The sequence below is a fragment of the Halichoerus grypus genome, chromosome 6 (genome assembly GCF_964656455.1).
Source record: "Halichoerus grypus chromosome 6, mHalGry1.hap1.1, whole genome shotgun sequence".
In the NCBI taxonomy this organism is placed as follows: domain Eukaryota; kingdom Metazoa; phylum Chordata; class Mammalia; order Carnivora; family Phocidae; genus Halichoerus; species Halichoerus grypus.
This window is the reverse complement of record NC_135717.1, coordinates 23,500,644-23,527,197: the sequence shown is the minus strand read 5'-3', so window position 1 is coordinate 23,527,197 and position 26,554 is coordinate 23,500,644. Positions and strand designations below refer to the sequence as shown.

Below are 26,554 nucleotides of genomic sequence, written 5' to 3'. Positions count from 1 at the left end.
TCAGCACTATGAAGACATTTATGATTTCCTTCAGGACCCCAGATGTATAACACATACTGATTGATAAGTTACGGCTGCCTGTTTTTCGTCTTTGCAAGCAAGAAGGTTTTGTGGTCAGTGGAAATCTTTCCCTTAGCCTAGCTTTGAAATCTGTTTCAAATAAAAATCTTCATTAAAAAAGCAACAAGCAAACACCGCAAATTTTGGACATCTTAAGTAACCAACAAAAGTGGTAACGAGTAGCTAACCCCCAAACCCTGACCTTTTGCAGTCGAGGAGGAAGTTAACATTATTCAGGAGGTGCCTTGGCCTTCATGTTTCTGCTCGTGGTTGGAGTAAACCTGACATCAGCCCTGACACCAATTGGGAAGTTACTCTTCCTACCAAGAAGTAGAACACAGCCCTAAGGGGACGTAACTGACTTTTCTCCAATTTCTGTCTGTACTGTATAATAGGCTGATCCCAGTCCCTGGCTCCAGGAAAGGGCATGTGACACAAGTCTGGTCAGTCAGGGTACTCCATCCTCCTAGACACAGTGATTGCTCAGGGACAGGCTTGTGACCTAAGCTGGGCTGATCAGAGTCTTTCCTGACACTTTCACCAGACCTACCAAGAAAGAGGCACTCTTAACAGTCATCTTTGCCTGATGTGGGAATAAAGCTCTCCTTAAGATAAAGCCAACATAGAAGGAAGCATAACTCCCAGAAGGTGAAAAAGATGGACTCCCAATGACATCAGCTGGACTCCTGGATCCAATTTGGACTTCTCAGTTACTTAAGCCCAGAGATTCCTTTTTGGGTTTGAGCCAGATTGAATTATATTTATGCTCCTCCATAGTGAGAGATGGTCATCCAAGGGGCAGACACTGAGGCAGCTGAATCATCATACAAAGAGATAAGCCATTCTTGGGAAAATAAAGAAAGGAAAACAACATTTTGCGAGAAAGCCAACGTTAAGAATTTTATAGAACATAATAGAGCAGAACCTCTGAAGAACAAATTAAATTTGAGCTAGTTTATAGGCACAGACTAAGACTTATACACACAGAGCCATAAATACGCTGAGAGCAAAAAACATCTCAGTGCATGGGACAGGAAAACGTGGGATACACACAGGATCAGCAGATCTAGAAATCAATTCCGGAACAGAACAAAGATACTTTTCTTGATTGACCATACCCACCTAAGAATTCTCTGTGGCATCTTCAAGGGGAAAGAGACAGTGATTTTTGTAAGAACTACCCAGTATACAAAATGGTTTGTTAAAAATGTTAATGTTTAAGTGTTTTCTCTGGTAAACTGCAGGGAGTTTTCATTTCATTTCAGTGGATTCAGCCATTATCAACAAATCCACTTTAATTTCATAAAGTTTCAATTTAAAATGCTCCTTTGGGCACTTTAATGTATAGCAACCTAGTGGATCTTGGCTTTTAAAACCAAGATTCTGACACCTAGATCAGGCAGAACTATTACTTTCAGAGGGCTGATTTCTGACTACATATGTTGTTTGCACATTCTTCTTGGAGGCCATTCCCAAATGCTCACCTGAGGACCTGCTGTAACAGGATCACTCAATTCTTAGTTAAAAATACAGATTTGGGGACCCCACTCCAACCCTTCTGGATCAGAACCTTTGGAAGTGAGGTTAAGTCTCTGTTTTCAAGAGGCTGTCTAGGATATTCTGATGTACACCCAGTGTTGAGAATTGTTGGATGGAATAGAACATCTAATGGCCTTGGAAGGGAAGGGAAAGGAACAACAGGTGTCTACTCCTAAAATTTTCACAGCAAAACCTGAGGATGTTCAAAAGCCTAATTCAGCAAAAAGCATATTTCAAAGGACACACATAAAAAGGTGGTAAACACACTTGCTCAGTCAAGGGGATCTGAAATGGCAGTCTATCATTGAAGCGTCCTTCTCCCTCCCCCAATTCCCTACATGTTGAAAATACAGGTTAAAAAAAAAAAATACACCTTAAAATTCACACCTACCTTCTGAGATGAGCAACCCATGTCACTCATGTTGTCCATTCTAATTGACCTATTACAAAATGAATAAAGAGCTCTCAGTTTCTCCGGGGACGATCCTCTCCTACTAGTGGCTCTGAAATTCACACTTCCTTAGAGCATAATGGGGATGACACAGAAGATGGAACTTTCTAAATGTTCTGAAAGCTCTGTTCACAGGGCTGCCTCTCTGAGGTCATAGACTTCGGCCCCCAGGGAGTTCCCTGGTAGAAGAAGAAAGAAAGGGAAGCTAGAGAATAAAGGGACAGCATTGGGGTTCTGCTGGGCTTTTCTGCTGTTTTTCCAGCACCTCCTGGTCTGGCCAGTCTTCCCTTCTACTGAGCAGCTCCAAGAGAGGAAAAACTGAAGCATAGTTACATATTAATACAGAGAAGAGGGAGGAAACACCCCGCTAAACAATACCCTGGCAGCCTGAGCTCTTCTGTCTCCTCTTCTCTGGGCTGTTTTAACATTGTAGGTGCTTGCTTGCACCCAGGCCCTGGGGCCCGTAACCAGGATTCAGCGTCTGTTGCTAAGGAAGGAGGGGCCTCAGCTGTGCCCAGATACAAGACTGGGCTTGACTCAGCTGGTGTCTTCCTTTGCTGGAGGCCTGGCTGGGCAGCAGAAATCGTTGATGACAGAAAGGGAGATGGGAGGGTGTTAGCAATGATCCGGGAATGTGGAGGTGAGTGGCAATGAAAGACTGCGCCTTTGGTGAAGTCTAAATGCAAATAGCATGGTGGTTAAAGTCTTGGGCTGGACACAGCTGGGTTCAGATCCCGCCCTTCCCATTAATTAGCTAAGTGGCTCAAGCAAGTTGCTTAATCTCTCTAAGTGTCCTTTTTAAATGTAAAATGGCAACAATATGAGTACCCACCTCATAGGGTAGGTTTAAAGGTTTAATGAGATAATGTCTGTAAAGCAATTTGCACATAGCGGGCGGGGGGGGGGGGGGGGACGACGACCAACTCGTCCCAGTTTGCCTGGGATTGTCTGGGTTTTAACATTTTAATCCTGCATCCTGGGAACCCCCTCAGTCCTAGGCAAAGTGGGATGGCTTGGTGACCCGATACAAGAGGCACTCTATAGATGTTGTGGCTAATGTAATCCTTATTATAAATGCAGAAACACACACTCACACACATGTGTACTTACAGGTTACAGTATTAGCTGCTGCCCAAATATTCAAAGCACGTGTTACTTGGTCGCCTTCAAAGTTCTCTCAAAACCAAGCTAGACTTACTGAGCTCTTTTGGGGTGCCATGCTTGCATATCTGTTATTTTATTCAATTTCTCCCCAAACTCCATGTTGTTCCCATTTTGTGGACGAGACAATCAAAACCGAGCAAGATACATAACTTTCTCAAGTTGATGCGACGCCTAAGAAACACGGGTCCAAGTCGAAGCCCGTCCTCATGACCCGAGTCCAGTGCTCTTTCCACAAAGGACCTGCCCTGAACACAAACATTTCTGAGATCCTACCATGAGCACTGCATGGCACCAAGTACTTCCCTTGCTCCTTTTTCTTACTTCTTCCTCAAAGTTGGGCACTCCATACTTTCAAAATAACCTTGTGGTTGCTCATCTCTTATATCTGTACTCTCTATCATCAGGCATATAGGTAGGGGCTGCTTTTAGGCAAACAGCTTGAGCAATGGAATGTAGGCAGGGCCCACAGCGACCCCCTGGCTGAATACAGACAGGCCCATCAGATGACCCACCTCAAAATATCCATAGGCCCTAACTAACCAATGGGCTACTTACAACCAGGCACTGTTACCAAAAAGGGGAGAATTCTGTATGTTCCCACACCTCCCTACCTTTGCCTTTAAAAACAGCCCCGACTCGCTGCTTCTGCTGCACTCCCACGCATCCCTCCCTGCGGTGTATTCAATAAACTTCTGTCTCCTTTGTTCTGCCTCAGGGAAATCCTTTTAATGCCTGTGCCATCAGCTTCCACCTGATCGTCACCCCACATCTGGGAGCTCCTAGCCAATCAGACATACACCACATTTAGACACCATACTATATACAGTTTCAAATAGTATCTGGAATAAATGAATTAGTGACAGGGTTTGAAACTTGGGTTTAGACAGAAATGGGGTTATTACCAGGCCTCCTATAATGCGGCATGAAACCCAATGTCCCACAAAAACCAGCAGCTGTAACTCAACAAAGTGAATAAGTAGAAAGAGACTGGTAGGATGCTAATGAGGCTCATGACCCCATGGGTGAGTAGGAGACATGTCTCCATCTGAAAGTTAGTGTATTTTAAGTCTACCTGTGTTCAAAAATATCAAAACAATGATTATGGCTTTCACGTATTGAGCTATATGGTACTGTGCTAAGCACTTAATGAGCATCATTTCTAAATCTACTAAACAACCCAGAAAATAAATACAATTATTATCTCAAGTTTTATAACTGAAGAAACTGAGACACAGAGAGGTTAAGTAACCTGCCCATAGTCACTCAGCTAGGTTGGTAGCAAAATTGGGATTTGAGCCTGACTATGGAATCTGCTCCCCAGCTTTAACCAAAAACCTACATATGGTCTGAAGAAAGATAGAAAATAAATAAAATATCTACTAAGGAGAATGAAAATGCCATGTCCCCCCCGCCCCCCCCAATCCAACCCCTGGCCACTTCATCTGCACCAGAATTGTCTGACTTAACTTTCTGTTTGATAATTCCCAAGACGGATGCAGGCTTCAAGTCCCTCAATCCCTCAATTCCAAGTACACAGGGTTGCCAGATAAAACACAGGATGCCCAGTAAAATTAGAATTTCAGGTAAACAACAAATAATTTTTTAGTGTGAGTATTGAATATTTGGGACATACTTAATTAAAAAAGTTATCTTCACTTTGAACTGGGTGTCCTGGATTTTTATTTGCTAAGTCTGGCAATTTGGGGAGAAGAGGTCAGCTAGAATCTGGGTGTTCTCCCTCTCTGTGATATTAACAGCTTAGGGTCTCAATGTGTTGCTGGGAAATTTTCACACATTTCTTATTCAGAGCCCAGTGCTCCTGGTAGGTCTTTCCTAAGACCTGAAATGGTTGCTTAGCCAGAGTAAGTAACTTTGAAAAGCACAGAAGAGGCTGCACATAGCTTTATTTTATTGAGCCATCAATGGTCATCATGAGCCGAGTCCTGATGATATGGAGAAAGCTAAGATCCCAGCCATCAGGGAACCCATAATATGGCGGAAAAGGCAGCCAACACACAAGAAAAAAGCAAAACCTGGCTGTCCCTGCAATGACAGAGGTGTGGGGGGGGGGGGGAGTAGAGAATTCACAAAGGCACCCCTAGATGGCACCCTTGAACAAAAATTCTGGGGAAGGCCCCAATTCAGCTTTCCAAAGCAATGCCTACCAGGGAATGACAGTTGTAATGTTTTGTTCTAAAGGGAAAAAAAACCTCACAACATTTTAGGTGGGGCACCCATCATACTGCAGCAGAATAAAATGCATGAATCCACACAGGGCTGCCTGAAACTTAAGAATTTAGGGGCATTTATCTGTCCATGTCCTATCTCCACCATTAGCTCCCCTTTTTTGTTGGCTGTTGTGGAATTGGACAGGATCCCTTAGCTTCTTTTTATTATTATTGTCCCCAAGCTTATTTCTTTATCCACCAGCCTGTTTAATTCTAGAGATATTAGTGGGTAGAAGACTGCACCATCGAATCTTTTTGAGTCCCTCCTATACTCCAGATAGGTACTTTTTTTTTAAAAAAAGATTTTATTTATTTATTTGACAGAGAGACACAGCCAGAGAGGGAACACAAGCAGGGGGAGTGGGAGAGGGAGAAGCAGGCCCCCCACGGAGCAGGGAGCCCGATGCGGGGCTCGATCCCAGGATCCTGGGATCATGACCTGAGCTGAAGGCAGACACTTAACGACTGGGCCACCCAGGCGCCCTAGATACTAACTTCTTTACAGCTATATTTGCATCGGTCCTCACTAAAACCCCGTGACTGTTTCCCAGGCTAATATGGACGTAGGTCACAGAGGAAAGGTAGGTCCACCGAGGTCCTTGGATGGAAAATGCCTGAGAACTATGCAGTAGCAGGCCAATGCTCAGGCCTGTCATTTTACAGATGAAACCCAGGCCCGGAGCGTTAACTCACCCGATGTCACAGAGTAAAAGTCAGCCCTGAGATCAGGGCCCAGGACTGTTGGGACCCCGGGACGCCCCCGCCCCCAGCCCATCGTCTTTACCAGTAGCTCTATGACAGTATATATATATATATATATACATATATATAAGATTTATTTATTTGAGAGAGAGAGAGCGTGCGCGGGGAGGGGGAAAGGGAGAGGAAGAAGCAGACCCTCCCCCCCAGACCCTCCCCCCTCCAAGCAGGGAGCCAGAGGCGGGGCTTGATCCCAGAACCCTGGGATCACTACCAGAGCCAAAGGCAGATGCTTAACCAACTGCGCCACCCAGGCACCCCTATGGTTCTTAACAGGAACAGTGGTTCTTAACAGGAAGATTGTGCCCCCTCACAGGGCATTTGGCAGTGTTTGGGGACATTTTTGGTTGTCACAACTGGGAGGAAGGGGATGACTACTGGCATCTAGTGGGTCGAAGTCAGGGACGCTGCTAAACATTCTACAAAACACAGGGCCATCCCCTCAAAACAAAATTTTCCCGCCCAAAATGTCAATAGCGCTGCCACTGAGAAACCCTACTCTATGGGCCGGATTTGGGGCCAGGGAACATGTGTCCGGCTCTGACATAGAACTGAGGGACTTGGGTTCAGACTTTTTCAATTATAAAAAAGGGAGAAAACAACCTCACCCATATTTAAGAGTCTCGCTGGCTCATGATATCTGCGTGAGAAGTAATGGCTAAAACCTGCCGGTCAAGGCCGTACCTCATCCTTGGGTGTCCTGGGCTCCAGGAATGCTTCCAAAAGAGGTGGTTCAGGTGTAGCTATTTAGGCAGGGGAAGCCCTAAGACGCTGCGCAATCCCGTGCTCAGAGGCCAGTCCACCTGTCTCGGCGGTGGCCTGGGCACTCTCACTTCAAGCCAAGGGTATAGAACGGGCCTCAGTTTCCTCATCTGTAAACTATTCAGGGCCTGTCAGGGTGGCTCCAAAATGCCGGGGCGGGGTGAGGGGCGGGTAGAGAGCGCGCTTCGCGGAGCGCGCGGCCAGAGGCCTCCGTGCGCCCTCGCGGGCTCCCTCCAGCCGTGGGCGGGGAGAGGGGAACCCAGCCCAGCTGTCGGAGACGCGAGCAGACGAGGGGCGGAGGAAGGGGCGGGGCGAAGGAAGGGGGGAGGCGGGGGCGGGGGAAGGCGGCAGCCTGGGCGGGGCAGGAAACAGGGTCCCGCTCCCGCCCTTGCCCACGAGAGTTCTTCCCTTCTCCTCTTCCTCCTCCCCCCGCCTCCCTCCTCTCCGCCCGTCGACCCTGGTCAGCGCGGCAGCAGGACCGGTGAGAGCTCGCAGCTTGGATGCTTGGGTACAGCATGCCCGGGCTGGCTAGACCCCCTCACGGGGAGGGGCAAATGGAGGGGCGCCGGGCGTGGGTTGAGCAAGCAATGGGTGTCTTGCGCTGTGGCCCTCTGTCCGCAGTTTAGTGTAAAGGGAAGTCTTAACCCTTCGAGACCCCAAGACGGGCTGGGAGCGCACGCACGCACGCGCTCACACACCCTCACACCCACCACTAGATTTGGTAAAAGGGTTACCAGCCCCATCCCACCCCCGAGACCCTGACCCTTCTTGGAAAACCTGGCGGGGGAGTCTCCAAACCCTCTCCCCAGGATTAATGAAAATGGGTACCCTCCTTCCCACAGGTCTCTCTTCTATACCGAGGGAACCCCCTTCACTGCAGAGTGGGGCGCTCCAAGTAACAAAGGTGGACTCTTCTCCCCAAATTAATGACTCCAATCCCGCGTGAACGCCCCTTTCTCAGCCTCCGTGGGCTCCCGTGCGCGGAACCCCCTCTCCACCTGCCTCCCTTCCTCTTCCCCTCTGCCCATGGATCCCTAGAAGCTGGGCGTCTGGAGGCTCCCCCTCGCGTTTTCGAAGGCCGAGAGACTGGAAGCAGATGGGGAGGGGGCGGCCTGGGTAGGCCCGAGCCGCCCAGCATTCCTTTCCCCCAGCAAGTGTTGCGCCCCCTCTCCCTTCCAGCAGGAACGCTCGGGGTGGCGGTTAGCCCCGGGAGCGGCGGGTTGGCCAGTGATCTCGGGGGTCAGCCTGGAGGGAGCGGAGAAGGCGGGGATCTTGCGGGCCGCGCGGGGTTTAAGGGGTTGCCGCCTCCCCTCCAGAGACTTCTCAGTTCCTGGGGAGACCCCTCTGTAGAGCGAGTGACTAGGGGGTCTGGGGATTGGTAGGCAGGTGGATGTATTTGACGGCTGTGGCCCATGGCATTCTACCCAGGTTCGTTCCCATCGGACTCCCCAAACCGGTCTGGGTGGCTTTTGGGTTCCCTAGGCCTCTGGAGACCTGTAAGGGGAGCTGGGCTTGTATCTGCCTGCTGCAGAGATGAGATTAGGGGAGCTACATCCTGGGAACATCCCAAATCCAAGATCTGTGCCAGTTGCAGCTTCAAAAACAGAATATGGCTGTGGGGGGGTTAGTTCTTTCCTGTCCAAAGGGTTCCTGTTTGACAAAAGGGGGTTGTAGCAGAGGCTCTCTAGCTGGGGTGATGAAAATGTACTTTAATCTGCATTCTAGACCCTATAGGTGTTAGTAAAGTAACTCCTCCCCCTTAACTCACATAATTACCATGTGGTATAGTCAACATGGTAAACAGATGTCAGCATCACTCAGTTAATTTTGGCCACTGTGACAGGATCTCTGAGGCTTTTTTACTATCAGTAGTCAGGAGGTCATTTCTAAGGGAGAAATTGTGTCCAACCCTACAGTTAGTTGTACTGGGAAATATAAAATAAGAACGATATATTTGTTTATATGAAAATCCAACAGGGGTTAAAAAATATTGAACAAATTGGTTTTTAACATGAACTTAGGACAGTCCTGGAAATTAAAGGCTGTTGAGTCACAGAGTATAACTGTGGCTTAGTCCGCCCTTGAGACACCTCACGCATTAAGTGGAGACTTACAAGTAAATAGAGAATGATTTATGTGGTTGGAAGCCAACCTGTTTAGTGTGGGGTAGTAAATAAAGAAATTGGCCACCATCGCTGTTTAAGAAATGCTTTCCGGGGGGGGGGGGAAAGGCAATGGGACTTGAAATGGTGTATTCAGCTTTCTACTATATTCTTTGCAGCAGTTTGTCAGGCTAAAAAAATAAACGTAATTCCCCAGAGATAATACCATTAACATTTTGGTATTAAATGATCTATATATATGCTTCTAGGTCTTTTACTATGGAATATAAACATAAAATACATATATATATGTAACCATATGGGATATCTTATAATTTTTTTCACTTATCATGGACATGTTCATGTCACTAACTAGATGTCCACATTATCATTTTAATGACTATGCGATACTCCATTTTATGAATTTATCATTATTTAACCAATTTACTACTAATGGACTGTTAGCTTCTTTCCAGTGTTTTGCTGTTTATTATATACTATACATAGAATTGCACATCCTTTTTGTATGTTTTGATATACCTATTTGATTATTTCCTTCAGATTCCTGGAAAATAAGTTGTTGGATGAAGGCGTGTGCACTTAGAAATTCTTTTTTTTTTTTTTTTTTTTAAGATTTTATTTATTTATCTGACAGAGAGAGACACAGCAAGAGAGGGAACACAAGCAGGGGGAGTGGGAGAGGGAGAAGCAGGCTCCCCGCTGAGCAGGGAGCCCGATGCAGGGCTCGATCCCAGGATCCTGAGATCACGACCTGAGCCGAAGGCAGACACTTAACGACTGAGCCACCCAGGCGCCCCTAGAAATTCTGATAGATATTGCCAAGCCACCCTCCACCTAATGTGTAAGGATAGTAGAAGCTTTTGTTGAACTAGCTGGGTGAATACTACTAATGGTTCAAGGTACTTTTTGTTTCCCCAGTGACAGCAAGAGACTGGGTGACATGAGATTCGACTGCACCCTGCCCTGGACAGCTTAATGGTAGAAGCATTAATCCCTAAAGAGACCGGAGTGGGTTTCAGGATGGCAAAAGAGGAGCCCCCGAGTACCTCAAAGGACTTGCAGGAGCTGCAGAAGAAGCTGTCTTTGCTGGTAGAATCCATCCAGAATAACTCAAAGGTCAGTTTCCAATCAGGCTGTGTAATGGAAAATCCCAAAATAACAGCAGCTTAAACACCATAGAAGGTTATTTCTCTCTGAAGTAGAAATTTGGAGGTAGGTCAGGAATCTTTGTAATTCACCACCCTGCCATGGTGTCTAAATTGTGATCTTCAAACTCATTGTCCAAGATGGCTGCTAAAGCATCAGCCATTGTATTCACATTCCAGGCAGTAAGGATGGAGGAGGAAAAGGGAGAAAGACAAGCCACCTCTAATTTAAGGTGACTTCCTGGAAGTCACACACACAGCACTTCCAGTTACATCTCGTAGACCAGAATTTAGTTGCACGTCTACCCTCAGGGTAAATGTAGTTCTTTAGCTGGATATAGAGGGTGGGTCTCAGTCTGTGCCACAGATACCATACTTTTTTATTTTGTTTTGTTGTGAATTTTGCCCTGTTACCTGAGACTGACGGGCTAAAGCCAACTTTAAAATTTGAGTCCAGTTTTCCACTAGAAACCCAGCATCCAATAGAAGTATGATATGAACCACATATGTAATTTAAAATTTTCTAGTAGACACATTTGAAATGTAAAAAGTGGGTAAAATTAATTTTAATTTATTTTATTTAGCCAAATATATCTAAATATCATTTCAATATGTAATCATAAAGAGTTATTAATGAAAAAAGTTATTGAGATGTTCTGTATTCTTTTTTGTAATAAGTCTTCAAAATCCAGTGAATATTTTACACTTAACGGCACATTTCCATTTGAATTAGCCACTTTTCAGGTGTTTAGTAGCCATTCTGGGGCAATGGGGCTTGAGATAGCATATTCTACTTTCTTGAATTTTTTCTTTCTTGCTTTCTTCTATATGTCATTAAGCATTTTGTCAGGGAAAAAAATAACAGCTCTCAGAGATAATATTAACATTTTGTTGTATTTCCCTCTAGATGTTTTTTTCCTATACAAAATACCCATAAAATACATATGTGCATGTAAGAAAATGAACTGGTTTGTGATCTATTTTTTGTATTGGACAGCATGGTTCCCCTCGGGTCTATTTGAAGAGACGGGACTTTGCAGTATAGAGCAATATACTCTATAGAGATCTTTCCTGGACTCGTCCCAAAATGCCTCTGGCCCTCTTTGTGGAGTTAGCAAGCTATTTTTAAATTGGCCAAGCAGCTTTCTAGTCAGCAGGCTGAGACTCTTGTTACTAAAAGTTAGCTTAGTAAGAAAGGTCCTCCTGCTCATCTACATGTGCGTTTGGTTTTCATTATATGTGTTAGTTATGTTCTCTGGGGGCACCTCAAACAACTGCTGAATAATGTCTCCCAGGGGAACTACAGGATTAGGGTCTGGCAAATTTCTGGTCACAACGTTTTCATCAACTGGTAAGTATATAAACTGTTGTATGTGTATTTCTGTTTAAAGACAACTTATTTGGTATATGTTGTTGATTCATTAACGTTAAACTCATGGCCAATAGCGCTATAGCTCTTGCCTGAACAAAGCTTATCTAACACACCTATTTTCTCTTAAGGCGGATCACACCCTTCTGAAGGGTGAAGAACACAAGATAGTACTTCTGCTATTTTAAATGGTGAAATTACCAGCAAAAAATATAAGATATGAGAAAAGGTGGCACTAAATATACCTTGGAAAGGATAGTTGTTTAAAGAGCTGAAATAAGAGCATTGCCTAGTTGACCTCAGCTGAGAACATGTGTTTCAGGTGACTTAAATTTTCCCATGCTCTGTACATGTTCTTGAAAGCACCACAAATATTGATTTTGGAGTTTCAAATAAATTTTGGTGAGTAGGTGAATTTGCAAATATAGAATCTCCAAGTAATAGGGATTGACGGTAAATTGATGAACCCTGATTGAGCACTTACTATATGCCAAGCACTGTGTTAGGCATTTTTGCACATCTTATTTAATATTCACGTCTGCATTCTGAAGTAGACATTTCAAAGCATATGAACTTTGGTTTCTTGGCATTTCTTTACTTTGTCATTGTAGATCCTCAGTCGTGGTCATTGGAATAGATTTGGGCTGGATAACTTCTAGGCCAGCCAACTCCCAGAGCGATAGGACAGATTATCAGCTGACTAAGTCCTGATGTTCTTTGGATAGTCCTAAGGTAGAGTAGCTTCTTTTAAAATTTTGTATTACGTTAATTAATTAATGTGAGTTGTATTAACTCAGAGTAATATTGAGGAAAAAGGAAAGCAAATCACCTGTAAACCCATCAGTAACAAATCCATTGATGGTGATTATTATAATTAGTAGGCCCCTTCAGTATGTAATTTTCATATGTAGTGGTTGTAATTATGGCAGATAGAGTCCTGTATTTTTATTTTTGTTTGATATTGCATATTGGTGTTTTTCCATATTGAATCTTAGGTCCTCCGAACAGTTGCTTGGTAGTAGAACCTTCCATCAGATTGACATAACCGTAATTTACATAAGCATCCCCTTGTTTCTGGGATATTTAGATGATTTCTTTTCCCCAAATAATTTTTAACCTTTCCTCAGAGTTAATAGGCCCTTGAAATTCCAGAAAAGACCAGATGGGCTTCTACATGGAGTGTTTGTGAAACAACTTCATGATTTCTTCTAGGAAGCCTCTGGAATGTCAAGTCTTCATTGACATAGGCTGAGATTGTCAGAAACCCGCTCGAAATAGCTTAAGCAGGCGAATACTGAGACCTGCCGGGACTTTGGGGAAATGGGAGACTATCTTAGAAAACAAGGGCAGGAAGTGAATCAGGGTCTGGCAGGTCACTGGGTTCAGAGGTAACTCTCAACACCCCCTCCTGGGCCATGTTGCTTCTGGTTGTAACTTTTCCTTGTACATCAGCTTCATTCTCCTCTCTCTACAGGTTGACTTTCTTGCTCTTCCATTCACATGGGCCATCACGACTGCCCAGGTTGGCACCTTCAACTCCCTTTGTCTCCCTCAGCTCCCAGCTGAGGCCCTCTAATGGGCTTGCTCTGGGAATGCCTGATTCCTGGGATCAAGAATCCACTTGACCAAGTCACCTGTGGCCAGGAAGGTGGCAGCTGGGCTGGGACTTTTCATTTCATGGAGAGAAACATGGCTTAAGGAGCGTACCCCTGCTATGAGAGGGAGCAGGGTTCAAAGAGGAGGGAAGACAGAAGGAACATGGGCTGGGCAGTTGTCCCCTGATGGCATCTCCACCTGTGGATTACCTATGACTAGTTTTGCTCCCATGCTGGCCCATTCCTTCCACAAGGGATGTTTTTGAACTACGTCTCTGGCATCTTTGTGCCAACCCTGAATCACATGCCAGAGGGCACCCAGGGACTGTTAACTGTAAACTCTTAACACAGGATTTGTCATTACCAGTGGTCTTTTTGTTTTGTTTTTTGTTTTTTAAGATTTTATTTATTTGAGAGAGAGAGAGAGGGACAGCACAGAGGGAGAGTGAGTGGGAGAAGCAGACTCCCCACTGAGCAGAGAGCCCGATGTAGAACTCAGTCCCAGGATCCTGAGATCATAACCTGAGCTGAAGGCAGATGCTTAACCGACTGAGCCACCCAGGTGCCCTTACCAGTGGTTTTATTTTTTATTTTTTTATTATTATTTTTTAATTTTATTATGTTAGTCACCATACAATACATCATTAGTTTTTGATGTGGTGATCCACGATCCATTGTTTTTGTATAACACCCAGTGCTCCATGCAGTACGTGCCCTCCTTAATACCCATCACCGGGCTAACCAATCCCCCCCTCCCCCCTCCCCTCTAAAACCCTGTTTGTTTCTCAAAGTCCATAGTCTCTTGTGGTTCATCTCTCCCTCCAATTTCCCCCCCGCTTCATTTTTCCCTTCCTTCCCCTAATGTCCTCCATGCTATTCCTTATGTTCCACAAATAAGTGAAACCATATGATAATTGACTTTCTCTGCTTGACTTATATCACTTAGCATAATCTCCTCCAGTCCCATCCATGTTGATGTAAAAGTTGGGTATTCATCCTTTCGATGGCTGAGTAATACTCCATTGTATATATGGACCACATCTTCTTTATCCATTCATCTGTTGAGGGGCATCTCGGCTCTTTCCACAGTTTGGCTATTGTGGACGTTGCTGCTGTTAACATTGGGGTGCATATGGCCCTTCTTTTCACTACATCTGTGTCTTTGGGGTAAATACCCAGTAGTGCAATTGCTGGGTCATAGGGTAGCTCTATTTTTAACTTTTTGAGGCACCTCCACACTGTTTTCCAAAGCGGCTATACCAACTTGCATTCCCACCAACAGTGCAAGAGGGTTCCCCTTTCTCCACAACCTCTCCAACATTTGTTGTTTCTTGCCTTGTCAATTTTTGCCATTCTAACTGGTGTAAGGTGGTATCTCAGTGTGGTTTTGATTTGAATTTCCCTGATGGCTAATGATGATGAACATTTTTTCATGTGTCTGTTAGCCATTTGTATGTCTTCTTCAGAGAAGTGTCTTTTCATATCTTCTGCCCATTTTTTGACTTGGTTATTTGTTTTTTGGGTGTTGAGTTTGAGAAGTTCTTTATAGGTTTTGGATACCAGCCCTTTATCTGTAGTGTCGTTTGCAAATATCTTCTCCCATTCTGTGGGTTGCCTCTTTGTTTTGTTGACTGTTTCCTTTGCTTTTTAGCTTGATGAAGTCCCAAAAGTTCATTTTTGCTTTTGTTTCACTAGCCTCTGGAGATGTATCTTGAAAGAAATTGCTGTGGGCGATGTCAAAGAGGTTACTGCCTATGTTCTCCTCTAGGATTTTGATGGATTCCTGTCTCACATTGAGGTCTTTCATCCATTTAGAGTTTATCTTTGTGTATGGTGTTAGAGAATGGTTGAGTTTCATTCTTCATGTGACTGTCCAATTTTCCCAGCACCATTTATTGAAGAGACTGTCTTTTTTTCCGTTGCATGTTTTTTCCTGCTTTGTCGAAGATTATTTGACCATAAAGTTGAGGGTCCATATCTGGGTTCTCTGTTCTGTTCCGTTGGTCTGTACGTCTTTTTTTGTGCCAGTACCATGCTGTCTTGGTGATCACAGCTTTGTAATATAGCTTGAAATCAGGCAACGTGATGCCGCCAGCTTTGTTTTTCTTTTTCAACATTTCCTTGGTGATTCGGGGTCTTTTCTGATTCCATACAAATTTTAGGATTGTTTGTTCCAGCACTTTGAAAAATGTCATTGGAATTTTGATCAGGATGGCATTGAAGGTATAGATTGCTCTGGGTAGCATAGACATTTTAACAATGTTTATTCTTCCGATCTATGAGCATGGAATATTTTTCCATCTTTTTGTGTCTTCTTCAATTTCTTTCATGAGTGTTCTGTAGTTCCTAGAGTATAGATCCTTTACCTCTTTGGTTAGGTTTATTCCGAGGTATCTTATGGTTTTTGGTGCTATTGTAAATGGAATCGTTTCTCTAATTTCTCTTTCTACAGTTGCATTGTTAGTGTATAAGAAAGCAACTGATTTCTGTGCATTGATTTTGTATCCTGCCACATTACTGAATTGCTGTATGAGTTCTAGTAATTTGGGGGTGGAGTCTTTTGGACTTTCCACATAAAGTATCATGTCGTCTACAAAAAGAGAGTTTGACTTCTTTGTAGAAGAAGTCAATTGCCAATTTGAATACCTTTGATTTCTTTCTGTTGTCTGATTGCTGTTGCTAGGACTTCTAGTACTAGAACAATAGTGGTGAGAGTGGGCATCTTTGAAGTGTTCCTGATCTTAAGGGAAAGGCTCTCAGCTTTTCCGCATTGAGGATGATATTCGCTGTGGGTTTTTCTCATAGATGGATTTTATGAACTTGAGGAATGTTCCCTCTATCCCTATACTCTGAAGAGTTTTAATCAGGAAAGGGTGTTGTATTTTCTCAAATGCTTTTTCTGCATCAATTGAGAGGACCATATGGTTCTTCTCCCTCCTCTTATTCATGTGTTCTATCTTACCAGTGGTTTTAAATAATCCTGACGCCTTCATCCTCCTCCTCTCTGGTAGCAAGGGACAGTGGACACTGATTGTCTTTTGCATTCTGTGTTTTGCATTCTGTCACCAGGGAATTGGCCTGTCTCCTGAATAGTTCCAGATGGAACCTTCAGGTCCTTAAGTACTGGCCACATTACCCCTACTTTGGAACTTGCCATACTCGTGTGAATTTTAAAATAAATTGCCTTTGTCTGACCTTGGGTGAGTTGCTTAGGCCACTGAATCTCCATCACCTCTTCTCTAAAATAAGCAATGCCAGGCTCATCTGTTTGTTGTGAGGATAATCTCAGAAGCTGTTGGAGAGGGCTGTAGCACAGAGCCTGGCACCTAATGGTGGTAGTCTGTCCCAGCCTGGCATTCCTGAGTTCTTCAGCACAGCACCATGCCTGGAAAATCCAGGTTGGATGACATGTGTCTGCTTCCAGGAGAGGGATGGAAAATTGCAGTTCATGTTACTGTGAACTAAGCCGTCTACCTTTCCATCCTCCCATTGAACCCCTCTCTGTTGCCATGAGAATGAGAAGTGAATTGCTATGTTCTAATTCCCTGGATTTAAATAATGTTCCTCATTACCTGCTCCTGGGCATTGAAGGGAGAAATAAATGAGGAAATACATTGAAAACACTTAAAACAGTGCCTTGGCCCCTGAGTGTTTAATGAACATTCTCTATTATTAGGTATGACTGAATCCTGTCCTCCCCTTCTGTGACAGACTGGCCTGAGCAGGGCCATCCCTCCTGAGGGAAGACAATTTCTGGACTTAACTGCATCTTAAATGGTCTCTCTGCATATCTGAATGACTTTCTATTTTTTGGTTATAGGGCCCAGACTCAGAAGAGGCTAAGAGAAAAATAGATTCCTTAGGGTCTGGAAGAACAGTTCTGCTTTTCTCCTTTTGGATCCCCATGCCAAACCGTCCCCAAGTCCTATTGATGTTTCTTTTGTCATTACATTTTCATATTGCCAACAGCCTAGATTTCACCATCAGTGTCTCTTGCCTGACTTCCTGCAAATCTTCATAATTGCCTTTTGCACATTACGGCCATGTTCTTATTTCTTAAATTAGTCCTTTGAACATATCGTAATCCTCGAATGCCAACAGTTTGCTTCCTGTTTTTTCCAAGATAAAGATTAAACTTTAGTTAAAACTTAAAATTTAAAGTTAAACTTTAGTGCTTTACAATGGAAATATTATGTAACCCATGTAGAGATTTTTAAATTTGCTAGTAGTCATATTAAAAAGCATGAAAAGAAAGATGAAAAATTAATTTTAGCAATATATTTTATATAACCCAGTATATCCAGAACAATATAATTTCAACATGTAATAATATAAAAAATTAGCGATGAGATAGTTTACATTTTTTAATACACTTAGTGCAAGTCTCAATTCAGATACTAAATTTCCATTGAAAATACTCGCTATTCAGATTTCATAAAATTTACATTTGGAAAATTTATTTGAAACATACCTAACTTATTTGAAATGTAATTCAAAATATTCCAGTGACTGAAGCATCTCTCAGTTTTTAAATAGAAATTAAACTTAAAAATCCTGTTCATCAGTGACACTAGCCACATTTCAGGTGTGCAGTGGCCACATGTGGTTGCTATGCTGCGGGGTCCAGGTGTAAATTCATAAGCCTGGCCTTCGAGTGTTCCAGCCTCATCTGCTCCCCACTGTGGTTCCTGGGTCTCTTGATGGTAAGGACCAGAGAGAACAGTTCAGTCTGTCAGAGGATGCCTGGGTGGTTTTACTAAGAATATATGTGGACTTTAGAGCCGGAAAGCAATCAAGACTTTCGACAGCTCCAGGGACCAGCCCCGCTCCCGTGACCCCTCCTCACTCACCTTCAGCTGCCTTAACTGGAGAGTCTCACTGGGTTCTGATGATCTGAGCCAGGCATTCCTAGTATAGTCACCTCTGGCGAGAGAAGTGGAATAGCCAAGTCCGGTAGCTTTTCTCAGGAGTAGCTAGAGGCAGTATAGCCGGTGGGCATTGTGCTGTGTTTTGTTCTGTTTTGTTTTTGTGGCCTGACTGGAAGTGAAATTTGTCAGGCCGAGAGATTCTCCTAAGGAGGCAATGCTGAAGCCCAAGACCAATGGCAGCGGCTTCTTGGAACAACAGCCTTTTCTAGTTAAGCAGCATGAACCCTGCACTTTGATCACCATCACCTTGAGCTACAAAACCCTCCTGTCTTCCAGCTGGCCCCCAGATTCCCACCATTGGAGTCACTAGGAGGCACGTGTGTTTTGGGTAGTGGTAACCATGATCGCCATAGCTTGAATTTCCTCCTCATTTCAGCTGCCATAAGGCCTTAAGGAATGAGACCTGGGAAGGTTTGTTTTTTTTTAAGAGTATTTTTTTTATTGTGTTATGTTAATCACCATACATTATATCATTAGTTTTTGATGCAGTGTTCCATGATTCATTGTTTGTGTATAACACCCAGTGCTCCATGCAGAACGTGCCCTCCTCAATACCCATCACCAGGCTAACCCATCCTCCCACCCCCCTCCCCTCTAGAACCCTCAGTTTGTTCTTCAGAGTCCATCGTCTCTCATGGTTCCTCTACCCCTCCGATTTCCCCCCCTTCATTCTTCCCCTCCTGCTATCTTCTTTTTTTTTAAATTTTAACATATAATGTATTATGTGTTTCAGAGGTACAGGTCTGTGATTCCATAGTCTTGCACAATACCCAGCGCTCACCATAGCACATACCCTCCCCAATGTCTATGAAGGTTTTGATGGGGAAAAGTTCTGGAATGATGGAACCTTTTAAGAGAACAGGAACTAACATGTCAGTAGTGAGGAGAGAAACGGAATGGGGCTTAAGAAGACGGGGGGAGCCCATCCTTATGGATTTTCTAGGGTCAGTTCTGCATTAAAGCAGCCCTCCTCCACTGAGCCAGATCCACAAACTCTCTTGCCTGATGAAGGAAGATAGCTTGTTCATTAACACAGCATAAGCCTGCAGTAGTCATCAGGCCTGACTGTGGTATCCACGTTGATGACATGCATGCATTTTTTCCTAACAAGGTGGCAGCCATTGCAAGCATTTGACATTTAGAGTGAAAAATTCATCTTTGAGGGCCTAGATTTTGCCACTTGGAAACTGTGTGACTCTAGGCAAGTCCCATTGCTTTCTCAGACTTTCATGTGTATACAGGTCACCTGGGGCTCTCATTAAAAATCAGCACCTGATTTAGCTGGTCTGGGGCAGAGCTTGAGATGCTGAGCTTCTAACAAGCTCCCAAGTGATGCCAAGTAGCAAGGACTTAACCTCTATGTGCCTCAGTGGCCGCGGCTCTGAAACCTCAGCTATGCAGCAGGAGATAAATCGTGTGGACGTTACATCCATGCGCACACGTGCCGAGGGCCCCTTGGGAGGGTGTGTGTGAAGTGGTAGAACCATGACCAGGTCTTTCCTCCTTTCACAAGACTTGAGGTTGGGTGGGACCCGCAAATTTGCCATCAGTCTACAGCTTCCTTAAGTTGTTGCCAGGGTGACTCATGCCTTGGGAGAATTGTTAGTGTTGACTTGTTAGGTTCCTTACGAGCCCTCCAACTTTCCTGCCTCTAGTCATACTTCCTGCAGCCCAGGTGGATCCATCAGCCTGCGCTTCAGACATGGCGTTCAGTCCTGGCTCTTTCTGTCTTGCCCGCAGGTGGTTGCCTTCATGAAGTCTCCGGTGGGGCAGTACCTGGACAGGCACCCTTTCATGGCCCTCACCGTGCTGGTGTTTGTGGTCATGTCAGCCGTTCCTGTCGGGTTCTTCCTGCTCATCGTGGTGCTTACCTCCCTGGCTGCTTTTGTGGGAGTCATTTTACTGGAAGGTATCCTGCTCATCTGTTCAACCCCTTCGGAAAATGAGTCAGCTGGGGGTACGGGTATTTATTGGGTAGCTGCCACTCTCATCCAACGTTCCTGTTCCTGAAAAGGTCACAGTGACCGAGGCGGATTGTCAGAGTAGTTACAAGATGGACTTTGGAGTCCACATTAGAATCCTACCTCCACCAGTGCGATTTTGGACAAGTTACTTACCCTCTCTGAACCTCAAACTCCTCATATGTAAACTGGGGAAATAATAAAACTGTCTCAAAGGGTTGTGGTAGGGATTGAAAGTTAGAGTCCCATAAAATGCTTAGCAGAGCCCATGGTACAGAGTGGCTTCGGCACGAATGGTAACAGAGTCCAATTTATTCCACACCTCGTTATTGAACACCTGTTGCATGCCAGGTGTCTTGCTAGGCACTAATGTTCCCCCTTCTCCACCTTTCCTCCTGAGGTCATACTGCCAACTGTCACCTTCTCCCTCTGTTGCTAAGGTAAAATTACTGAGAAGGCAGATCTGATTGGCTCAGTTTGCTTTTTCGTGTCAGATCACAAACCACAAGATGCTGGCCATAGAGCTGGTTGCCATTGGGTCATTGGCTTATCCTAGGGCTTCCCAGAACTAAGAGCACCTAGAGTTGTTTCCCTGCCCAGGGGACTGTGGATAAGGCAGTTTACCCCTGAAGGAGAAGGTGGGCATCGTTGACGGATGAGCAAAATACAGCCTGGCAGAGAAGCTGCTGAGTAAATAGTGACGGATAGATGGATGGATGAATGAATGGGTGGAGGAGTGAATGAGGATTGTAGCAAAAGCAAATTTAGGAGAAGGGAGCCACTTTTGGTCCTGTTGTGCAAAGCTCTACAGAGGACAGGATTTAAAGACCTGTAACAACTTTTGTTTCCTTTGGGGAAGAAAAGACTTTCTAAACAGGAATAGCACATACAAAGCCTTTAGAACAATAGTCTAGAACTTGAGTGTGCATAAGTTTACTTGTTTTTTGAAAATGCATACTTCCAGGCCTCATCCAGAGATGGTTATTTAGTAGTTCTGGAGTGGGGTCCAGAAATCAGAATTTTACACAAGCCTTCCCGAGGCATCTGGTTCTGATACAGTGCTTGTCCACCACACTTGGAAAAACACAGATCGAGGATTTTGTAAATCTTTGTGAAAAGGCAGCACATCCATTTATATTCTCTGATTTCCTTCCTTTGCAGGGTCCGTCCCTGAAATTATATCACTGTAGCCATGAGGTTGGAGTTCTGAGCTGTTTGACCCTTCCCAAGGCAAGGAAAAGGATGTTTGCCTTGCAGTGAGGCCCCCTCGGGTTGTTAGATTACCTCCTTTTTAAGTGATGCTGGAAATCTGGATTTTTATGAGAAATCTCCTCACTTAAAAAGTCTGAGTTAACTGTCATAAACACAGTGCCTTGGGGTCTGGCAGCTTTCACTTTGTTTTAGCTGAATGCTTCTAACTATGCTCTCCCCTAGGACTGGTCATCTCTGTGGGCGGCCTCTCACTGCTTTGTGTCCTCTGTGGCTTGAGCTTCGTATCACTCGCCATGTCGGGGACAATCATAGTGTCCTACGTCGTGGTCTCCAGCCTTGTCAACTACTGGTTTCCTCCCAGGTAAATACATGTTAATGCAGTAATTTAATCTTTACCATTTGGGGGATTTTCACAAATACTACCCTAACCCTAGTTGGATGTCTAGAAGTAAAATTGTGAGAGGCTGGTGTTCTGTATGGTTTCCCATACACATCAGACATCGAATGAGAATTGATAGTGGAGTTTCAAACAAAAAAAAATGCTGTCATCATCCACCACACACAATTACTCATTTTGTTGTTGTGGCAACGCTATGTGAAGTAATTGTTATTGATTCCTTTTAAAAGATGCCATTAAATTTACAAAACTTCAAAATAAGGTGTTTTTTGCGGGGGGCTACAAGAATAATGAGCCACCATTCCACTCACCATGCACATATCTCAGGTTGATACAGGGGGCTGTGAATCTGCTGTTCCCAATGTCTATCTTCATTCTCTTTGCTCTTCAGAATGTGAGTGTGTCACCATACTGAGTGTGATCTTGTGTTTGATGGTATAGATTTTGTTCCTACATTATGGCTCCTAAATGCCAGCTACCCTTCATCTGGAGCCTCAGCTGAAGGAACAGTGATCTATTTAAATGCTAGAGGGAAAACCAGCTATGCTGGAATTACTGTAAGACAGTCTGTTTGTCTATAATGGGCCACCCTCCTGAGGGATTTTCAGTGATGATTTTTTTTTAATGCTTGATTTTTATCTTTTTCTCTTTATTGAATTTAGAATCTAAGTCTCAAGTAGGACGTGACTCCACTGTGCTTCCTTTAAGCTCTTGCTTAATTGATGAGAGTGGCTAATATCCATCAAGTACTTGCTCCGGCCAGGGACTCTGTTATGCACTTTCCAGGCCTTAGCTCATGTAATCCTCACAACCACCCTGTGGAGGCAGGTTCTAGCTCCATCCTGTGACCAGGGAAATGAAACCAAATCCCAAAGCAAAGTGTAACAGAGAAGGGACTTAAATGCAGGTCAGTTAACTCCAAAACCTCTTAACCAAGATTCCAAGTGATTGGAGTCAGCAGACAATTTCTGTAAGGGGCCAGATGATAAATATTTTAGGCGTTGCGGGCCATGTGGTCCATATTGCAACTCCTCAACTCTGCTGCTGTAGCCAAAAAGCAACATAGTCAATAAGAAAACAAGTGAGCATGGCTGTGTTCCAATAAAACTTTATTTACAAAGACAGGCCCAAGAATTTGCCAACCCTTGCTCTAAAAGAACCAATATCCTGAATTTTGCTTTTCTATAGAGTAGCCCTTGAACTTCTACCAAAATGTTATCCTGTTGTTACTCAGGTTAGAAAATAAAATGTGAAGTGGGTATAATTTAAAATAGCTCAGGGCTGGTTGTCACAGGATTGCCTGGTTGATATCCCTGGAATTACATCCAGCTTCTTATAAGTTGCTTTTTGATCACTATCAGTCTTAAAGGGGTTAAAAGGAGAAATATTGGCTTAAATTTGGCTTATTGAAGCTGATGCTTCTGAGCCAAAAATCTCTCCCTGCCTCTGAACCCTGCTCTGTTATACCACAAGGAGTAACAAAAGCTGAATACCACCTGTTTGTCAATGAAGAGATTAAAAAGATTTCCAAGATTTGTCCTTGATCTCCTAATACTCCCCTCCTCCTCCCAACTGAGGCACCTGGACCCATTGTTTTCACTAGGGCGGTGGTTCTCAAGCTTTTTGTTCTCTGGACACATTTTGCCTTCTTAAAATTACTGAGTCTTCCCAAGGTTTTGTTCATGTGGTTTAAATGGATCAATAATTACTGTAGTAGAAATTAACAACAAATTTGAAAAATACTCATTTAAAAGGGACAGTATTACCTGTTGATATAAATAACATCTCTATGAAAAGTAACTATATTTTCCAATACAAAATGAAATGACTGAGTTTTACATTTCACAAATATCTTTTTTTTTATTTAAGATTTTATTCATTTGTTAGAGAAAGAGTGCACACAAGCCCAGGGGCTGGAGGGATAGAGGGAGAGGGAGAAGCAGGCTCCCCACTGGGCAGGGATCCCGACTCAGGGCTCAATCCTAGGACTCTGGGATCATGACCTGAGTCGAAGGCAGATGATTAACCGACTGAGCCACCCAGGCGCCCCTACATTTCACAAATATCTTTAATGTCTGCCTTAATAGACGTCAGCTGGGTTTTGAAGACCCAGCCTCACAAATGTGTGGCTGGCAAAGGGAGGAAAAGCTTTTTCAGACCACTATGGATGTTCTTCTTTGATAGTACACCAAAACTCAATAAGTGGTAGTTTCTTAAAGGTTAATTGAAATGTGACCGTTTTTACTTTGTTGTATTAAAATCCCCTTGTCTGTCTTGTACTTTTTTTAGATCTTTTACCGTGCATGTTTTTGTAACTTCATGCACTGCTCATTTGCAATACCCAAATTAGAGTAGGGGGAAGGGGCATAATCCCTACCCCTAACTCAGTCATTTTAACCTCTTGTGCCCTGAGTTTCCTCATCTATAAAATAGGTATAGCCTTAAATCTGGCGTGGTTGCAAGAAGCAGCTAAAAATAAACCAACAAAGAATATCATATATTCAGCTTTGTGCACTCTCAACATTAAAGCTCTTCAAAGAGGCCCTAGAGCTAACCATTTCCTCTTGTTACCAAACAGACCTCTGACACAACAAAACTCCAGTGGTGACTGTCAGCTGGCTATGAAGTCCGCAGACTTAGAGGGGCTCTACCAGGAATGACCGGCCCAGCAGAGCCAGAGCTTTTTCCAAGCACTTCTCGAAGGCTGTAGATCATACTCAGCCCTTGGGATTATGACTCAGAAGGGGACTGGGTGGTCAAGCACTCCTTGGAAGTGTCCTCTAGCTTTTTCACGTATTCCTAGGATCCCACAGGGGCCACTTTGGGGATCTTGTTGCTTTTGCATGAGTCCTTTGGTTCCGTTGGCTGATCCACCCTCACATGGGAATTAGCAGAGAACTGCAGTGGCTCAGCACCTCCTTGCCTTTCACCCTTCCTCCCCAATGTGCAGACTTGACCTTGGCCCAGTCCTGAGCCTCTACAAGAGGCCTGGCAGCTTGACCCCAAAGACTCAGTCTTGTGTCCAAGGGCCCAGTTTGGGGCAACTGTGGATTTTTTTTTTTTCAGAAATGAGAGAACCTGTTTATATCTTCACTTATTTGAAACAAAGTGGGGAAAGAGCAAAACAGATCAAGCTCTTCTGCCTTATTAGCTTTTTATCAAAAAAACCAGCAACATTTGGCAATAATGGCTTCTCAGACAGAGTTGGATAAAAAATAGAGTACAAAGTTAACTTTATGGCCAAGGGCACTTTTGAAAAAAATCTAAAGAGTTTCCATGTTGAATACTGTTACGTGTCGTTACTCTTTAAAATATTTGCACTTGATACTTTTGTATTGTTTGAAAGAACTTGGCTTGTTAAGCCATTTCTGTAAAAAGTCCTATGAAAATGCTAAAGGACTAAACAAGCTTTTAAAATCCTGTGGGATTTCTCCTTCAGTGGTCTGCTGTGGCATTTTATTAACTATTTATGTAGATGAAATTTTTTTCTTTACTCTTTATTTCACCCCCTAGACATCAGACCCCCCTTATTCCTTCTCCGTTGATTTCATGGCAGATCCCGGGTAATAGGGCTCGTGATAGACACTCCACCCAAAGTGGCATTGGAGGGGGGGGCAGAAGGGGGGAGTTCCTTTCACTCAACTAAAAAGCCAGGGGGTAGATTTTCAGACACTGCTGGATCCAGGGGCTCAAGCGGCATCTTGAGGCATCTCTCTCTCTTCATCCCTCAGCATTGCTTTCCTCGTGTGAGCTGCTTTTCCAGTCACAGGCCCTGCATACGTGGAGGTCCCAGCAGCTCTGGCTTTAATACGTCAGCTTCTGGGTTTGGCTCTGATTGGACAGACTTGAGTCATGTGAGCAATCCTGAACCAATCACAGTGGTCGGGAGGGTGGACTATGCCAATGGGGCAGGGCCACGCCGTAGGTTCATGCCGGAGCCAGGGGATGGTTTATGTCAGCCCCACTGATTTTGCGTAGGGTGGGGTGCATATTCCCAAAGGAATAGGAGACGGAGAGGAAATATTTGCTGGGCAGACAAAATAAAAAGCCTGCTGCTTGTCCTACTTACAGGACATAAAAGCCTTAATCTGGAAACTTCTGAATCCCATGACAGCCACGCCTGTCCCTAAAAGTGGCTTTACCTCTTAGAGAAAAAGAACTGCGTACTCCTGCCAGCACATGGAGTATTAATAATTGGTGTTTATTAAATTTTTCTTTTCTTCATGCAAGTGTCTGCTCTCATCTGTCTATGCTATCTACCCAGCTGGGCCGTAATGAAAAATGAAAAGGTCTCTGGCCTCCAGCCGTTTACTTTCTAACACGAGTCGCTTAACAAGTGTATTAACGGTTGCTGTAGAACAGTTTGCAACAAACTATAGACTTAAAAGAATATATGTTATCTCACATTTTCAGTGTGTTAGGAGTCCTGGCTTAGCTGGGTCCTTTGCAAGACTACAAGCGCAGTGTTGCCAGGGCTGGGTTCTCATTTGAGATTCAACCGGGGAAGGATCCACATCCAAGCCCACATGGTCATTGGCAGCATCCAGTTCTTTTCAGGCTATATGGCACCTCACACATGGCAACTTGCATCTTTGAAGCCACCAAGAGATTCTCTTAGCAAGGCAGGCATTACATTCTTATGTAGCATAATCACGTATGTGTAATCACATGTATCTTGTCACTTTCACCATATTCTGTGGGTTAGAAGCAATCACGGGTCCCAACCATGCTCGAGAGGGGAATCACACAAAGGCATGTGTACCAGAGGTCAGGATCAAGGACTTCACCCTAGGGTCTACCTGCTACAACCAGTAAACAAAATATTAGATTGTGATAAGTGTATCAGAAGAAAGTAAAAGGG

General features: G+C 44.1%; 2 protein-coding genes across 7 annotated transcripts in view; one reads left to right on the top strand and one right to left on the bottom strand.

Annotated features, from left to right (window-relative positions):
• Positions 1-2,020, bottom strand: part of DNAH3 (dynein axonemal heavy chain 3) — a 162,820-nt gene extending 160,800 nt beyond the window's left edge. Inside the window, exon 1 of the mRNA XM_078074713.1 lies at positions 1,991-2,020. Coding sequence (XP_077930839.1) covers positions 1,991-2,020 — 30 coding nt within the window. The remainder of the gene's footprint in view (positions 1-1,990) is intronic.
• A 5,285-nt stretch (positions 2,021-7,305) lies between these two features.
• Positions 7,306-26,554, top strand: part of LDAF1 (lipid droplet assembly factor 1) — a 53,717-nt gene continuing 34,468 nt past the window's right edge. For 3 of the 6 annotated variants that reach the window (XM_078074711.1, XM_078074712.1, XM_036087790.2), the window contains exons 1-4: positions 7,306-7,444; positions 10,005-10,202; positions 19,864-20,032; positions 21,519-21,657. In XM_078074711.1, coding sequence (XP_077930837.1) covers positions 10,062-10,202; positions 19,864-20,032; positions 21,519-21,657 — 449 coding nt within the window. In that variant the 5' untranslated portion in view covers positions 7,306-7,444; positions 10,005-10,061. Of the gene's footprint in view, positions 7,472-7,848; positions 7,868-10,004; positions 10,203-19,863; positions 20,033-21,518; positions 21,658-24,271; positions 25,918-26,554 lie in introns of those variants that run through there. The other 3 variants (XM_078074709.1, XM_036087774.2, XM_078074710.1) reach the window with 3 other exon arrangements.